This window comes from Stegodyphus dumicola, chromosome 2 (assembly GCF_044657685.1).
Source record: "Stegodyphus dumicola isolate Sdum_Otavi_A_Nest chromosome 2, ASM4465768v1".
NCBI lineage: Eukaryota > Metazoa > Arthropoda > Arachnida > Araneae > Eresidae > Stegodyphus > Stegodyphus dumicola.
The window spans coordinates 95,150,494-95,168,500 of record NC_140769.1 but is presented as its reverse complement, the minus strand read 5'-3'; the positions used below and the strand labels follow the sequence as shown (position 1 = coordinate 95,168,500).

Genomic DNA, 18,007 nt, shown 5'->3' with positions numbered 1-18,007 from the left:
TAATCAAACTGGGGATTGTAAATGGCGATCAGTTTAGATTACAAAAGTAATTTTCTGATTTCTTTAAGTCTGCTGAGTGCAGTGGAAATAAAATGAAAAAAATTCCTATTATGTCTTCTCTCTCTTTTCATGTCTATCCACCCTATTCCTGAATAAATTGATCCAGATGGTGCATGCATATTTGCACTCATGATCGCAGTTATAGTATTTGAACTTTATTCATTTCCCTCCTTTCTTCTGAAATTGATAATTTTATTGTGTGGATATGATACTTGAGATATTAATTAGTGCACATGAAATTTATACAGGCTGCATAAAGATTAAATCTACATGCTGAATACTACAGTATTTTATATATTTCAAGTTTTCATACTTGACTTATCCGCTATTTTAGCTGAAATGGTGTATCTCTTCTCATTTCTAGTCTCATCTCTTTGAGAAAAAGATCAATGAAAATACAGTTTTAATGCATTGCTGCCTAACACCTGTGCATTTTCCATGGTCTGGTCGTTTAAACCTCCAGCTGCACCTTTTAACTTTATAAACTCCATAGTACGTTATGAATGCCTTTAAATGAATTAACTTTTCTCAACATAAGCATATGAGGTGTAACACACACACACACACAAAAAAAAAAAAAAAAAAAAAGAAAGAAAGAAAAGAAAAAAAAAAAAAAAAAAGAAAAGAGAGAGAGAGACTTAAGTGTGTAGCTTGAAAACAGAGCGGAGTTGGCAACAACTGTTTTAGTGACATCATGCCACACTCCTCTATCCATGTGGCCAGTTTTGACTTAGCTGACCATGCCAGTGGGGAGTACTGTGTCATTGAGTGAACACATGCAACTGCATTCTACCAGAAAAATGTCTAATGTAAAAACCAAACAGCGAATCAACATCAAGTTTTATGTGAAACTTGAGAAATCAGCCATGGAGGAAACATTTCAAATGTTAACCGAAGCTTATGGAGATGAAACTTGTCTCGTACACGAGTGTGAATGGCAAAGTGGTTAACAGGGGAAAGGGACAGTGTAGAAGCCCAGCATGTTCATCATGATTGAATGGTTTCCCAGTTATCAGACTGTTAATCAGTACTAGTACATTGAAGTACTAAATAGACTTCGTGAAAAAAAAATTAGGAGAGCTGTTGCACCAGGACAATGCACCTGCTCACACAGCCCTGTCTGTCAAGCAGTTTCTGACCAGCAAAAACATTATTGTGGTGGGGCATCCTCCTTATTCACCTGATATGGCTCCATGCTACTTTTTCTTATTTCCTAAAGTTAAATCTTACTTAAAGGGAACCCATTTTACCTCAGCTGAAGAGGTTCAGGCAAAAATCGAGATCTCCTGAAAGGCCTTTCAAAAACCTCATTCCAGAACTGTTACCAGCAATGGCAGCATAGAATGCAGAAATATGGTAATGCTGAAGGGAACTATTTTGAATGTGTTAATGTCATGGAGAACTGATTCTGTAAGTACAATGATTTATTGGACCAGTCGCGTTTTTGTGTGTGTGTGTCACACCTTGTATTTAATTAAAATTTTGCTTTTCGACTCACCATGTATTCTAGTAGTATTTCAAGGTATGATGTCTTTCAAAGCATTCTCCTTCATGTAGAGGCAGTACCAAAAGAACATATGTATTGTGTTTCTTTCCTTTTTTTTATGTGCAACAAAACATGGCTTTCATGAATATTTCTTAATTTCCTGTAACGATTGCTTGCTGCTTACACTTCTTCACATCTCTTCCTAACAGCCTTCCTGGTGAGTGTTAATGTGGTGTTCTAGGAATGGTCAGTTTTTCAAGCCGTTCTTCCTCTTCCTTTGTTTTTCCTTAGTGTTGATTGCTGCTTAATAGTTAGTAATATATTTGGTAGACTTCAGACATTATAAATCGTTACTTACGCAGCTGCTGTTTGGGCTTACCCAATGCAAGGTAGGAAAGTAAAACACCTTTACACCATACAAAGACCCTTTGCATTGGGTATCACCAGAGCTTACCGTACGACCTCCTCAGACGCCATTAACGTGCTCGCTGGCCTCCTTCCTCTACACATTCGTGTCGAAGAGGAGGCAGCCAGACAATTCGTATTGCAACTGAAACGGCCAGTTTCCTTTGATGAATTCAATTACCATCCGGAGGATTATGAAACCAACAGCTGCCAGTTCAGTGTCCATCCAGCAGTCAAAGGCACAGGAGTAAATATTACCATCAATCCCACTACGACTCACCATCCTGCACAGCACACCATCTACATGGATGGTTCGAAAATTGACGAAAGAGTGGGAAGTGCGTTTGTGGTTATGCAACAAGGTACAATAAAAGACCAATGGAAGGGACAGCTGCGGCAAAATAATAGCGTATTTCAGGGAGAAGCAGTGGCGATTGCCCAAGCAATTTGCTACTTGCAATCCCTCAACATCCGCAACGCTACTATCAAGACCGACAGCCTCTCATCCCTGTATGCAATAGGAAATCCAGACCATCCTTCCGGCATAATACAAGGTATCCAAGAAGACCTGTGGAAAAATCCATCTCTCCATACCAAATTGGAATGGATAAAAGCGCATGCCGGCTACCGCGGTAATGAATTGGCAGACCATTTTGCCAAAGAAGCAGCTACAGGACTGACCGATTTACAAATTGACATCCCATGGCCTGTCTCATTCCTGAAGAAGACTCTGCGTTTAAAGGCAATTGGGCTATGGCAGCAGACATGGGACAATAGCGAAACTGGGAAACGGGCTCATTACCACATCAGCTATGTGGATACCACCAGGAACATTGCCAACACGCAACTGGTCAGGTACATTACGGGTCATGGACCATTTCCAGAATATTTCAATAGATTCAGCATAAGCCATACCAGTCAGTGTACCTGTGGACAGACTGGCTCTCTGGAGCACTACCTAACATCCTGTCCCCTTACAGAAGAGCTTCATGTCAACTTTCCATCCACAAATCGACGGGCCTTCGGTAAGTTTTTAATAAAGCAAAGGCACCTGGTCAGAAAAATCGGGCTCCTAATGGGCAAACTGGCAGAACTAAATATGGATCTGTGCCAAATTTAGCCAACCTCACAGACTGCCACAATAGACAAACAGCGATTTAGTGACTGGCACCAGTATCTAATACCTTTGAATAATATTGAATGTGAACAACACTGATAGTCCTATTCCATATATACAAGCATTATTTAATGAAACTGTATTATGCCAATTATCTGTATTATGTTAACTAACTGAACTGTACAATGGAATTAGCATTATCTGTATCTGCGTATATTTATATCGTCTGTACCTTATATCATTTATTTCGTATCATCCTGTATCATGCAAACTATTCAACACCCTGTATCATGTATTCTGACATTCGCATATATTATCTCGTATTATCCTATATCATGTAACTTATTCATTCAGCTTATCATGCGCCTTGTATCAAGTATCCTGGCATTAGCATAAATTTGTATTTCCAGCACATAGTATCATATATCTCGCAAAATCTTAGTTATGTAACTTATTCCGAATCCAGTATCATGTATCCCGGCATCTGTATATATAATCTTGTGTCATCTTGTAGCATGTAACATATTCTGCACGATGTATCATGTATCTTGGATCTTGGTATCTGCCTATATTAGTATCTTCTGCACCTTGTATCATATACAGTCAAAAGTCTTTAATCCGGACTCGTCGGGACTTCGGCGATTCCGGATTATCGATTTTTCCGGATTATAGATCATCAGTTTAAATCTGGTAAGATGGCATGCAGAAATTATAAAATTAAAAATATGAAACTGTAATTTATAAAATAATGAGCAATTATGATCTAAAGGGTATCAAAATTTACCAAAAAAGAAGCCTAATATTTATTTGTTTACTTTATTAAACATTTCTTTCAACGCGCGTAAAGCATACCTTACGCATAGCCGAAATTAGAAAATTGCAACCAGAAAACTATTTGATTTGTATTCGTGATATTTATAATGACGAGGAATTTGATTTAAATCATATCAAAGATGGAGTACACCGAAATTAAATACTACATTTAGTAAGGAATTATAAGCCGAATAAAATAAAAACATCTGCCCTGAAGATAACGATAGTGTTGACAAATCAACTTCCAGTTCATTGCGCGCCGCGACGTCCCCCCCCCCCCCCCGCGCAGAGCAGCATGAAATTGATAAACAGATTTAGGAATGGTTAGATAAACAAAGAATATGCCTTTATCCATTTTTTGCAGCAATTCCACTTTTTGTTTGTTGGACATCGAAACATACTTTCGTTTTGTAGATCCTTTGGAAGCTCCAGCATCGGAAATTCTATTTGACATAATCGAAAGTTCAAGCTTACTTTTAGAAAATTGCTCTTACAGTCTGCAAAAAATAATAAGCCGGATCCAATTCGAAGATTAAAGAACAACGCAATCATCAACATTAACTGAAATAGATAATTAGATAATTTTAGCTTATACCGTCCGTTATATATTAAACGCGCACGCGAAAACGTATTCTGCACTTGCGCAGACACATATGCGCAGTGGTAAATGTCTTGCGTGCACGAGTAAAACGCCTATGCGCATGCGTCAATGCGGCGCATGCGCAGAAAGATTTTAGCTTTGAGGTCCGGATTATAGATCATTCCGGATTATGGGTGTCCGAATTAACGACTTTTGACTATATCTTGTAATATCCTGCAATATGTAACCTATGTTGTAAAATGTAACCCTGTATGTTTAACAAATATCTCGTATCATCCTGTAATATGTTTCATATATCTCGTATTATCCTTTAATATGTATTATGTATCATGCATCTTGGTATCTGCTTATATTAGTATCTTCTGCACCTTGTATTATATATCTTGCAACATCCTGCAATACGTAACCTATGTTGTAAAATGTAACCCTGTACGTTTTAACAAATATCTTGTATCATTGTGTAATAATTATCATATATCTCGTATTATCCTTTAATATGTAACCTATTTTGAACCTTCTTTTCTTAAGTATGTGTATTTCATCTTATGCATGTCCTTATATTTGTCACCTTATGTATCTATCACACCTTATGTTCTACGTATCATGCATCCTGGCATCATTTGTATTTTCTGCATATTGTAACATATATCTCACATATCCCTGTATAATGCATCTTATTTCGCACCTTCTACCATGTATCCTGCCACTTATTTCACTCTGCATCTCATATTATGTATCTTGGCATCTGCCTATATCTGTATCAACAGTATCTTGTATCATATATCTCGCAACATCCTGTAACATGTAACTGATTCTGCTCCTATATATCTTATATTCATAAGTATGTGTACGTCACCCAATGTGTGTCACATTAGATATGTTCTTATGAATGTCCCCTTATACATCTCATACACCCCATGTTCCTACATAAGATGTATTTAGGCATCTGAATATATATGTATCTTCTGCACAGTCTATCTGTAGCCACCGTATGTTCTTATGTATCATGTATCTAGGCAAGAAATAAAGGTGGACGTGGCACTATACCGATTAACCGTATTGTAGAGGAATGGTGTCCACGTCTTCCGTCGCATGTTGCATGTTGTTGTATACATACATCATGCTACTATATGGTATTGTGGTAGGAGAAAACAAAGCTACAAGCAAATTTAATGGATACACCATGACTAACTGATATCTACTATAGGTAGTAGAGGGTTATATATGTCACATATAATGAAGTTTATTAAGAATGGAAGAAGCAATTGGAGTGATGAAAGAAATAATTGCTGAATTTAAAACTTGTGTAGCTGCTTAAATTTCTTTAAATGCCATTAGTTGTATGTTTCATGTGTTCTGAAATTTGATGTACATATGCTGATGAATTTGTTCCACTTTGTAGTCTGTTATACCACTTCTCTTTGAAGCTGTAAACACTTGTAGAATTTTTTAACAATTGCGGCTGAAAACTTTTCATGCTTCAACAAAGTAAAAACTTTCATACAAAGCTCTTATTAATGTATGTTAGAGTATTTCATTTATTGGGTACTTCTTCCATCACTAATATTCGTATTTGTGCAGTAGCAGCATTATAAGCCATTTTGCTAATAATGTGTGAACATAATTATTACTTGCTTACTACACTATTGTTAGCTGTTAAACATGCCTGTGCTCGGAATCTCACTATTTGAGTAATCAGTGCTGTACAATACACCAACCATCTACGAAGAATGCACCTTATCATATAGTAACCTTGTTACTCGCAGATACATCGTGTTTGCCCGTCCACTGGCTGCAAATATTTTGGGTTTGTGCTATTCCACTTTATGTGCTCTATTCTAGAATTCAGGGACAGGTTGAAAAATTCCAGACTTTGCACTAGTGTTGTTTACATGCTTGATCATTCCTGAAAGCTTTGTGATAATTGTCATCAGGACATCTCATGGCTTTCCATGGAAGTAAATTTTGGTGATTAAATGATTCTAGAAAAATATGCATGAATATTTTTTATCTAAGATTTCCATATGTTGTTGCATGTACATTATCATCCAAAAGTTAAATGATGAGAAAATATTTTATAGAGTTAAATTTGAATTAAGTTTGTTTTATCATGTCTCAGAAAAGGATTTTCACTTTTTGGGCCCCTTACCCTAAGACATGGCATGTGTTTGTTATTTTTTACACTGCTATTTTTTAACCCACATGATGATGGTGTGAGAGCCCCTCCCAGTTCAAACTTGCAAGCGCCCTATAAATTGAATTGATTTTTACTTCAAGTGATTAAAATTTGCTACTTTAAAATAAGCTCTTGAAGGTAGATGCCAGCTCCCAAATCCATTCTTGATCATAACTTGCACCACTGCAAAGCATTTATTTTCTCTTCAATATTTGAGACTGTAGTTCAAATCTGCCTTCATTTGCATTTGTTTAATGAAGCAAAACACCCTAAATAAGAATAAAGTAGGAGGGAATTAAGCAAGTTATTTATTTATTATTTTTTCCTGCAGCTGTTGTTTCCATAGTTGCGAGTCAAGGAAAATAACCTATTTTTAAGTAAAAGATTATAGCATGTGTTTGTTACCACAGATGTAAGAAGACTGATAGTCAATGCTAGTGTAAAGTGTAAAAGATCTGTGTGCATAGGTAACAAACTTTTATCCCCTTTTGATATCTATAACCAGAACAGCATGATGATAGTGTAGTTGTCAATGTATGATTTTAACTCATAATATTCTGTCCATTCCAATAACACTGTTAAACAGTATACTAATTAATCTGTTAATTTGTTTACCAAATCTGCTTTGATATGCTTACAGACGATATTGTAATAGCAGGAAGACATTCCAAGAGGCTCTGAAACTTTGCATCAGATTTCATATTGCAGTAATCAGTCCAGATTTCCTTTTTATAAATGAGAATGTTTACCTGCATGGACCAAGGCTTGGAAGGAATGTTTTGAGAGCAAAAGTGATTGAGTAGATACAATGATCAGCATGTTTTTCAAATTTCAGTTGAATCTGCAGTTTTTTTAAAATGTCCTCTTGGAAGGGTTATGCTTGCCCATTTTATCTCATTACCCCCCAGAAGTTAAAAATTTCTTGTTTATTAGAATGGTAACTATTCTTTTTTACCATTTTGGATCTGACTGAGGTTATGGATCATCAGTATGGAATTTGCCAAAGAAAAATTAGAGGGGTAAATTTTCTGTTAAATTTTTAATTTTACTCATATTTTGCATATTTTTTTACTTCCTTGTACGAAGTAAAAGAACCCTATGTTAAACTCATAGATGGCAGTGTAATCTGGCCGTGTTACATAGTTATGCTATGTTGCTAACATTATATTCTTACTTTATTATAAATAAAATTTCATGCTTCAGGAATTGCATAAAAATATTGTATTTTGTTTAAATTATGCTTCTATTTTTTTTCAGAAATTTGCCGTCTTCAAAAATGGATGTGTATGTGGCTACAAAAGCTAAGAATGATGTTTCCAATTCAAAATGTAGCCCTAGAAATTTAAGACCTGAAGAAAATGCTCAGAAATTCAACACTGATTTACGCCAAAATAACAATGCTCATGGAAATAACACATCATTCATACCAGTGTTTACCAAAAAGGCAGATATGTGCCATAATTTCTCTAGGAAAACAGGAGCTGTGAATAGAGATGGACCAAAAGAAACAGATGAACAAATTAAAAATACTTTTGCTAAAAATTCTCCTGAGAGGAAAAATAGTGCTATAGAACACATTGATAAAGTACCAGTGAAACATTTTAAAACTCATATGAGAAGGCGTTCTGTAGGATTTGAAGATATGACTTCTTTAAATATTCGCTATGGCCATAATTTTGCAAATGATAACAGGTTTGTAATTTTTTTTTGGTCCAGCTTAATTCTGTGAACTAGTGCTGTATCCATAAAAGAACTGCATGTTATATAGTATTAACTTTTATTTAAATATAATTTTGTTTGTTTATGTATTATTGTTATTATATATTTTTATCCTGAATATAAATCTTCTTATTTAGATTCTAGTTCTGACATTATCAAACAGCAGATGTACATGCTGTATCAATTTAAAGTGTGCTTTCATATGCATAAATAAAAGGTAATTTAAGAGAGAAGTGTTGGTAGTATACTTAAGAGAAATTAATTGCTTAAAGTTTTGAAAAATTATCTCAGTATGATTATGCCAAGGCAATTAATTAGGCACCAGGCCTTCAGTCTGAAAATTTTTGCCATGGAGATTCAGAAAATAAATACTCATCTTAAAAGAGATTCTAGAAATTGCATCTAGAGATTATATTTAAAAAAAAATCCTTTTGATTCTTTTCGTGATGAGACCTAGCTGAAAGACCATATTGACCCTGCTGAAGTGAAATTTAAGTCTTAACTCATCAAGAATTTTTGTGACAGTGTAATGGGTGAACCATCCTGTACGCATATATATTGACTCGAGATGTAGAAGCTGTTTACAAACATTTCTCCTGCTAACATAATTGACCATCTGTGCCTTCCCTTCCTTTTTTGTGAAGTTACCAGATTTAAGTCCTTTTGTATGCTGTATATTGGCATGGGAGGAAAAGGTAATACAGTATGGCATTATGAAGCAGTCTCATTGTTGGTACTCTAAAAAGATTGAAAATCATTTTCTACAAAACTTTGTATTCACCAGTAAAAGCTGTTTGTACTTTTACTTAAATTTTATAGTATTATCCTGTTGACTATGAAAATTGGTGAAGATCCTGCCAAAGTTGCACCAGTCCTTCATTTGGAATGTTGATGGAACTGATTCCTCTTTATTTAATAAGCAAATTAAATTTAATTAGTAAGTGCTGATTTGAGTCACTTTATAAAATGGCTTCCATCTATTTCTACTATTTTGTTGAACTTACATCAAAGGAAAGCGCAGATATAAATGCTTTTTTACATCATTCTTTTTTATAATTGGCACAAAATCATACTGCTTGGCAATAGTTTCGCAGTCGTGCCGAATCTTCAACAGGATTCTTTACATTGAACATCTGCGTAATAGAAACCATAGAATTTTCAATCCAGTCAGCATGGTTACAGCTTGTTTTATTTATGCTCGACCAGTTGGATATTTGAATTACTCAGGTTTTGGCATGTGATTCTTTACTGAAAAAAAATTTAAGAAGCTGTTTTTATGAAATGAGAGACAAACGTGATGTTATACAATAATATTACAAGAAAAATATCATGCGATAAACCAAAAGAACCTCTAGTAACATCAAGAGGGAGGCTGCATCCCCAAATTGTAATGCTTTATGGAAGGAGTTGTGTGTTATGAATTTTTGCCATCATATCGGCAATAAATTCAAAAAATACTGATCCCATATTTGAGTTTTAGAAGCAGAAATTGAAGTGAAGTTTCCAGAAATGACCAGTTTTTGAGGTGTTGTCTTCCATCATATCAGTGCTGGGCAACTAATTTTAGTAAATACATTTTAATGACTGACAAAAACTTGTTAAGTATGGCTGAGATGTTTGTCACCCTGCATATTCACTAGACCTTGCCATTGTGGATTTTCATCTCTTCAGGTTACTTCAAAATTCTCTTTGGAGATTGTCAAACAGTACCTCAATAACTTCTTTATAGATAAACTTTACTTTCTTGACAAACTTTATAAGAAAGAAATTTACCAGCTGCCCGAGAAATGGCAAAAGTCTTATGCTTTTGTACTGCTTCATGTGTATATTTTATCCAAAACTGCAGATCTTTCGGATAATCAAAAACTGCAAATTCTTTTGTACAGCTTTTCTTGCCTGGTTGATAAATTACAAACTATATTTTCTTACCTAATTATATAATTCAGATTATGGTACTTATGTATTTTCTCATCAACTGTGAAAGTTGGGCACAGTCGAACTGTGAATGTTGGCAGAGATCTCACCAACTGTCATGCTATGCCAGTTGTTCCTATGAAATTCAGAAGCAACTGACACCTCTTTATTTATTATAAAAAATTGGTATTCAACTAGCTTCATTTTTGCTCTTTTAAAAAGGCTTTCACCAGTTTCTGCTATTTTATGAGGTCTAGTGTGGAGTGCCACTATGACTGAGGGCTGTTCCATGACAGAATGTTGCATGGCGTCTTTTTATATGGGATGCTCGGCGGCGAACCTTCAGGGCTCAGAATCCTTTCACTTGCACGGCTGTGGAGGGGTCGAGGGTTTGGCTATCCCTCCGACCACAAAGCAGACTTGGTTCTTCAATTATTCCAATCTATTACTGTTTTGTCAGCTATATCCAGCTATTCAGTTCTTCCATTTAACAAGTGTTAATTCTCTCGGCCAGCTGTAAATGAATAAAATTACAGTCATGAATATTGCCTTGAAATTGCTTACTTGATTGTAAATAAAGTACCATACCATATCCATTAATACATTTTTTAATCTATACTCCCCCTTTTTTAATTGTAGGATCTCAATGATCCACTACTTGCTGTTCTGTAAAAGGCAAATCCCAAATTGTAATAATTTCTTTTTCAAAATACAAGAAACAAAATGCAGTAATAATAGCTAATTAATATCCTTGGTAATAAAAAGAGAAGGGAGTTACCGAGAATCAGTCAGGGTTACATCAAATGAAAAGCACAGTTGTCGATTGTTACTGCCATGCTTATCCCTAACTAATGCTAAATTGCACTGCTTGGCGACAGTTTTACAGTTGATGAGATAGTATATTAAGTACCAATATTTTTATGTAAGTGATTTCAGTCGCACCAAAATAGCCCTCGACCATTTCAGTGACATCAGGATTTTACATAAGTACAGTAACCAAATTATTTTTGTCTTACGAATGTTATTTCTACTTTGTAATTAATAATGAACTTTGCTATATGTTTTATACCAAATTAGCAATAATAATAATAAAAAATAAATAAGTATAATAAATTACAGTAACCCCTCCCTTAACATGAACTTACACTCGGTTAACATGAATAAAATTTTGATCCCTGCAGCAATGTGTTTAATATTGTAGGACATTTTATCAGTTGATGTCAACTTCAGTTATGAATTACAAACTGTTTTTTAGTCCATTGCATCATTAGATTTTTATCATTTAACACAGACTTTCAAATTTTTTCACATAGTTTTTCTGTTATTTCTTTGATAGGCTACATTTAGACACTTTCTATCCAATTTAATTGAAAACCTCACTAAATACCAGTGCTGTGGAGTCGGAATTAGAGTTAGGCAGAATTTTGGGTAAAAAGAGTCACTAAAAACATGTCGACTCTGACTCCAGTTTTTGTTGGACAGTTTCAATTTGAAATGAAATTAAAGTGAATTGAAAAACAAATTATGACAAACTGAGTTATTATTTTTATTTATGGCCTATATACATTAATAATATTTAGTTATTTTCCATTTGATTCATATATTAACCGCCTGCTTGATTAGCCCAAGTTATCTCGTATTCCTATATATATTGTAGTTAATTATTATCCCATGAAAACTCGGGCGAAGCAGAATTTGTTAGTAGGATTTGTTTTATCACGGTTTTACTCAGCCTAGAGGAAATGAAAGGAAATATTCAGCTTTGATTGGCAGTTTGCCAAATTTTGTTGGTTGCGCAGTTCTTTTGGAGGGACTGGTCACGTGTTTCCCTATTGTATAGTATATGTCAGCTTGTGGATTAGTAATATATAAAGAAAGATACATGTATTTGAAAGAAATAAAATAATGGCGATGATGCAAGATAGCGAAAATGAAGATTTTTTCAGATAGTGATTATGAAGAGGTGGGAAAAAAATTTTAAAAAAAAAAATCAAATCCAACAATACAATGTACTCTGTGCTCCCGAAAAAGAGATTCCAGCAGTAAGCCAGTAAGAAAAGAGACCAAATACAAGTGTATAATATCAAGTATCACTTTGTCTTGTCCCTTGTTTCAAAAACTATCATACAAAGACTAATATTTAACTTTTTTCGTTTGCCCAAGATAACTTGGGATAGTAAACTAACATTAAAACCAAATGCTTTTTTTTACACCTTTAAAAAATTGAAAATTCAACTTAAAACCTACATACTTTGATTTGTTTCATTATTCATTAAACTGATTCATTTAGTTATTTCTTCAGTTCAAAGATGGCATCATTGTAGCATAATTCACAAGAAGAAAAAGGAGCCCATGTCTGCAAAGTGCTACAAATCTCATTGGTACCCATGCCACAAATCTCATTAAATTTAGGCAAGCAGCAAGGACTCCCAAAAGGGATGCCATTCTTAGGAGGTGAGCAGTAAAAGGAGCAATTATTGATCAAATAGCATTATGGAGAAGTGCATATTTGATGATAAAGAGGTTGTTAGAAGAACTTTTTAAAAGATGTAGATAGCCGTAATGTTTCACTAACAGAAAGACTGTGGAATGATCTTGCAGAATTTGAAACTTTTCTTTCTATACCGTATATAGCCACAAAAAAAGCTACAATCTGAAGAATTAACAGGAGACCTTCTTCCTGTGAGATTGGAAAAATATTTGTTGTTTCTAAAATGGGAAAGCTTATTGCAGAAGGAATCATTTCCTCAATGAAGAAAAGAGAAACTAGACAATGTCATTGTCTAGCAAACTAGAATAATTTCATTCTTAATGAAAGTTCATAGATGGCTTTCTTTGCCGTTTTAATTTGTTAGTCATCCAAGAAAATTCGGTGTTTCGGATCTACATATATTGAACCCAGCAAGATCTCATTGGGTTCAATATATGTAGATCCAAAACATCGAATTTTATTGAGTGACGAACATATTAAAAAGGCAAAGAAAAGCATTTCACTAAGAATGAAATTATTCTCAGCACAACTGGAGTATTCAAATCAAGACAGTTAAACTGCAGACATTGCAACTGAGTCTCTATCATCCTCTTCCATCAATGAATTAGATTTTGAGAAGTGCTTGGATAATATTGAAAAGGCCAAGGCAAATGAAAATAAAGAACCAAGAGGACTTTAGATATAAAATCAGTTGATACCAGTCGAATAAAAATTCGAGGTTCAGACTTGGTGTGTGAAGGTGCAGTTGCCCCTCGCTCCCTATTTTTTGACTTCGCTGATTTTCTTTGCATTTTAATCTATTTGTGAATTGTTTGATCAGATAGCCTGGCTCAGTAAAAAGTAGGCAACCAGTGTAACTCTGATTCAAAATCTGGTTATGACCACGTGCAGTGCTGATAACGACCACGTGTTTCTGTGACTCCTTTGCCGATGCTTTATTTTTTCCTTCTTTTTTCCCTTTTCTAGTAATTTCGTTCTCCTGATGAGGAGAGACCTTTTAGCTGCTCTCGAAATTGATTGAGTGTTTTAATATATGTACGCCAAATACAAGGTTGTTATTGCGATTTTGATTGTCACATTGGCATGTTTCTCGTCTATTCTATTTTAGAGGAAATTGGCAATGGTGTATTGAAGAAAATTACTGTTGCTGAAAAGTATGGGATTTTCAAGTGTACCTTATCAACAACACTTAAAATATCATGAAAATTCTTAATGCTGTTGCATCGGGTTCTAGAAACAAATCATATAAACAAGTCAATTACACACAAAAAAAAAAAAAAGGGTAATCAGTGGAAAAAAATCCTAGAGTTTTGAAAAATGTCTTAAATGCTTTCTTTAGACTTGGGTTGATGTGTGTGAAAAGGCCCTCAAGAGTGGGGGGGGGGGTGTTAAAGGTCCCTTTTCGCAGTTTTTCACTTAAATCTTGGAAACTGTGACTCCTACAGAAAAATACTCCATATACAAAATTGAAGCTGACAAAATTTCTTACAAATATGGTTTTATGCATTTTTGTCATAGAACATACTGTAAACGAGCTTATGAGCTTTGAAGTTTGGATGCTAAGTCAAATTGCATATTCCAGCATTCAAAATCCTTCCAAATTAATTTAATTTGTATACAATAAGTGTTTATATGGAAATAGTTTGTGTAGAAATAAAATATGAAGTTTTGCAGAGGAGATGAATGGTGTGGTGTTTGTGACAGGAAATTGGGAGCCTCAGATGTGTGCACCAGCTGGAGTGTGTTTTTTGTTCACTTCTTTTATTGCTCAAGGCCAGTTACTCAGTGCTGCAAATATTACCAAACTTTCATGCAAAAGGCCACCTGCAATATGTAAAGTGCACTCATTAATACCTTCAGGGCATGCATTCTCTTCCCAATACCTATCCCCAGAACCAAAAAATCACCAAACACTTCACTGTGAGCAGAACAGATTCACCCAGAACTGAAAACTGGTCTGATATGACAATAGAGCTTACTTTAATATGCAGCATGAAGGCCCATGGAGGACTTACAAAAGGACAAGGGATAACTGGATCTGTATTGGTTAAATCAGCTACATCAGCATCAATTTGCTCTGCTTTGGAAGACTTTGCTGGCCTGCACTTCTATGCAGAGGAACAACATGTAGACTATTGCGGATCTTGGCAGACAAAAGATGATGATGACAGAAATATCTTCATTTCTTGTTCTCAGCACCCTCCCAGAATCAAGTATATTAGTTTCTCTCGCAACAGGCATCGTTGTTAACCATGATGTAAATTGCCACAAAGCCCTACAAGAAGGCAAGGTTACAATGAAGAAGGCGACAGGGCAAAAGTTTGGGGAAATAAAACAGGCTCAAAAAGTCTCATCACTGGACTCTTTACTATCAAAATTGACAACGTTGTGGAGGTAGTTGATCCTCTTCTAATACTCCGAGTAACTATTTCCAAGAAGAATGATGATTATCTAGAAGACATTCTCCGTTATGAAGTGGTACCTTATCCATTATCTCTACTTAATGAAAAAGGGATGTAAAAGACTAAAGCTGCATTCACACCAACTCGTTCGCACGTAAAGTGTTAACCAGTCAGAAGCCAGTTCAGAGGCTCGGATGGCCAAAGACCACGTGAGTTGACTTAACTTGAACTTTTTGACGCTTGACACGTCAGTTTCAGGCATCTCGTTTCAAACGTCCAGATTATAACATGTTTTTAAATGATTGCACTTTCAAAAATTCTTCTTGATGAAAAAAAATGTCAAATGAGCTAATCTTAATAAAAATTTCAGATTAAATAAAAAAAAAAATGCAGACGCTAATAGAATAGCTTTATAAATTATTTAAAGGAAAATTATCAAGTTTATTAGTAGTAATAAACCTTAATAATCAACCATCTATGATATATGGTTGATAATTTTTACAGAATAATCTAAAGCAATAGATTGTTGTGAGAAAATAGTAATGGATTTCGAAATCTCAGATTCTGAATTTTTCTTAAAATATATCTACATCAGTTTAAGGTTGCTCTTGTTGCTTAGTGGATAAAACGTTGGTTTCTTAAGTTAAAGATTTTGGATTCAAGTGTCACCAGAGTGGTGTTGTAATTGAATTGGTATTTTTTTTAAAAATAATTACAGAAAATATTATGGCTATTTTCAAAGTAGCCAGATGCCCAGAGTCTCCTGAAGGTGAAGTGTAAAAACGATGCTTACCCGCAAGGTACCTTAGTGCTGAGGTAACACGCTCAAATAAAAAATTCAGCTCTTACTAAGGGCTTGTATTGCGGGTTTGGGCCTTGCATTTTTCTACCTTTGATTGGTAATACAAATATACTTTTTTTTTTTTTTTAATCTACCACAACTTTTTTTGGGGAGGGTGACACAAGAAACTTGCACTTATTTTTCATTTCATTCATCATTCATACAAACCTAATTTTCGCTCGGCATTGTGTGCATTATCCTTCTTTTGACAACGAGCCTTTGGTATAATTCATAAGAAGATCTGACTACTATGATCTGATTCTATATCGGCTGACACAAAACTAGCAAAAGCGATACTGGTATTAATATAAAGTTGCTGTTTCATCTAATTAAAAAATTTATTGAGTTCTGAATTTTAAACAAGTGGTGACAAGTAAACCATTTGTTAAAAAAAATTAAGAAAACTGTTAATTTATACAGAAAAGAAGCTTGCTAGTATGTATCTTATTTCATGGAATACTTCCTATGCATTTTAATGGCTTTGTGTTTGTTTTTCTTAAAATGCATGACCACTTCTCGACAGGTTTAATCTTGATGATAATTTTTCATTAATTTAAAAAACTTTTGCATGAGCATTAGCAAATTTGCTAATTGTGGAACTTAATTTTTAATGCAGAAAAAGAAGTATTACAGTACAAAGTCCGTAATCCGGATGTCCATTATCGGAAATGATCTATAAACCAGACCTCAAAGCCACAAACTTGACGCATGCGTGTAAAGAATGTGCATACATTAAGCATGCACGTATAGAATGCGTATACGTTACGAATGTGCGCACTGAAAGAAATGTTTAATGAAGTAAACAAATAAATATTAAGCTTCTTTTTTTGTAAAATTTGATACCCTCTAGATCAGAATTGCTCTTTATTTCATAAATTACGGTTTCATATTTTTAATTGTATAATTTCTGCATGCCATCTTACCAGATTTAAATTGATGATCTATAATCCAGAAAAACCCCTAATCCGGAATCGCCGAAGACCCGACGAGTCCTGATTGCGGACTTTGTACTGTATGTAAAATGCAGTTACTTTACAATGAGTTTTAGATAAAAGTGACCTTATAAAACAAACCTTTAGATAGTGGCCGTTCATTAATATTTGAATAACTAATTGAAGTAATTACTGTTACATTTAAAGTAAAAAATATGTACATAAGGCAGAAACTGAAATATTTTTTAAAAAAATTGATGTTGTTTATGAAGTTAAAAATAACTGCTTTTTTTAAGTGTGATATTTAATTTAGTAATGCTGTAAATCCTACATGTATTTAAACATATACTTTTTTATAACATTATTTAAACTAATGAAGGGAAGTTTATTTAAGGGAAGCTCATACATCATGTGAAAACATTTATGGTATTCTACCACGTGAAAAATTTACTCTCCAAAAATAGAATAATGAAATTAGGATTTTTTAATTATCATACAACAAAAATTCATAAATAAGTTACATTAGATATATGCAGCGTTTGATATATACAACGATCCTTTTCTGGGATATCCTATTCTTATAGTCCAAACGATTCTTTTCTGGGATAATCTGACAAAAATTAGTGTTCTGCTTTTGAATAAATAGTTCAATGAGCGCTAGAAATTCATCGAATTGATGTGGTTTTATGCAAAAATAATTAAAAGAAGTTTTGTTTCGTTCAAGCGTATTTCTTTAATTATGTGCATCTCTTTACTGTAGTCATCTCTCACATGTTAATATAAACATGTTAATATAATATCACATGTTAATATAATAATGACATGTAAATAATATAACACTGCATTCTGCTTCTCTTACACAAAGCAAGAAGTAAAATAAGTTTTAATCAAGCAGAAATTAAATCCATTTTAATTTTTAAATGTAATCGTAAAAAGTCAAAATACGACACAAAAATTTCACATTTTCCCCCCCAAATTTCCGATATGAAGCGCCATCTAGTGCAAGCATATGACAACTTCTAAATCGAAAGTTGCCATGTTGGTGTGAAC

General features: G+C 34.3%; 1 protein-coding gene across 2 annotated transcripts in view; it reads left to right on the top strand.

Annotated features, from left to right (window-relative positions):
- LOC118193336 (uncharacterized) overlaps positions 1-18,007 on the top strand; it is a 309,458-nt gene that overhangs the window by 262,227 nt on the left and 29,224 nt on the right. For both annotated transcript variants that reach the window (XM_085810940.1, XM_035364411.2), the window contains exon 4: positions 7,916-8,350. In XM_085810940.1, coding sequence (XP_085667066.1) covers positions 7,916-8,350 — 435 coding nt within the window. The remainder of the gene's footprint in view (positions 1-7,915; positions 8,351-18,007) is intronic.